A 1,227-nucleotide genomic window follows, 5' to 3' on the forward strand; every position below is an offset into this window, starting at 1 on the left:
AAATTGCTGCAAAAGAATTGTTGTCAAACATTTGCAAGGATCCTTGCAGGACCATGCACACTAAATCGTGTAACTGTGATGAGTCTAGTCTCTCTAACACTAACTGTAACAGCTCAGCATTTCCCATTGTCTGTTTGGTAAAGCTATTGTATATATCAGGTATAATCCAGCTTAGCACTCTAGGATCTTCCTCGCTACACAGCCGCAGGTCTCTGATTATGAATCCTGCAAAGTCCTTCAGGCCCGCTGCTTTGTACAGGTCACGGTAGATGAGGAAATAACGTTCATTATTTTCTTGGACTTTCTCTGTTTTGATGTTTGATGATTTGAGGAAGTACAGGAAGTGATAGCCAACTTGCTGTGAAATCTTGTGCATCTCTACCAGTAACTGCAGCTGAGGCTGTCTTCGACGATCATCCTCAGGAAGAATGACAAGGTTGTCAAAGAGGACGTACAGAGGTCGCCCGAGGCTTTCCTGAATACCCCTGCAAGCAACACATAATAAATATAAAGAAAAAATATCTATAATAGTGTACAATACAAAAATCACTTTATTTAGTTAATAAATAAAAACTATTTAGTAGAATACATGCAGAGCATAGCTGTAAGTTGGTCTTAAGAAGACCAAAAAAGAAAAAGGTTTACTAAAGAAAAAAAAAAAGGCATTAGATAGAATAAAATAAAAAGCCACTGTAATGCAGCAATGCCTTACATTAGGAGGATAGTAGATTCTTCAGAATTAATTGTATCTCAAGGCTTTCTACATTTCCACTTACTCTGGGCTGATGTCTTGAGGCAGGAGTGAACAGCCAGGATGCAGGTCGTCGTGCAAGAGGTGACACAGGCATGCTGCTAAATTTGATAACTCATCCTGAGCTAGGTCCTCACTTAAGAGATGGTTGCACACCTTCTGAAGCTGGTCGCATCTGAAATCCATATTCTTGCTTCAATACCTTAAACATATACATAGGTTTTATCTATTACATTACTTAATCCCTTGGATCCAATGATGCCTGTCATAGCAGTAAGCCAGTGTCCAAAGGTCTGAACCTGGGAATGCCTTTTGTGACAGAGCAGCCCTGGGTGGGCCTACTGCTTTAGCCGGGCGTGGGGGCTTCAAGGGATTGTTTGCCTAAGAGGATTTCCAATCTAAACTTGTACATTTTTTTTTTCTCCTTCAGAGACCAACTGCAAATCCTTCTGAAATCACAGCATATATTCAAATCC

The 1,227-nt window shown here is 40.3% G+C and overlaps 1 protein-coding gene across 1 annotated transcript in view; it reads right to left on the minus strand.

Annotated features, from left to right (window-relative positions):
- The window catches only part of LOC119585411 (integrator complex subunit 3-like), a 12,539-nt gene that overhangs the window by 2,455 nt on the left and 8,857 nt on the right, over positions 1–1,227 (minus strand). The window contains exons 4-5 of the mRNA XM_037934074.1: positions 777–926; positions 1–485 (exon numbers count right to left, since the gene is read on the minus strand). Coding sequence (XP_037790002.1) covers positions 1–485; positions 777–926 — 635 coding nt within the window. The remainder of the gene's footprint in view (positions 486–776; positions 927–1,227) is intronic.

This window comes from Penaeus monodon, chromosome 19, assembly GCF_015228065.2.
Source record: "Penaeus monodon isolate SGIC_2016 chromosome 19, NSTDA_Pmon_1, whole genome shotgun sequence".
Lineage (NCBI taxonomy): Eukaryota > Metazoa > Arthropoda > Malacostraca > Decapoda > Penaeidae > Penaeus > Penaeus monodon.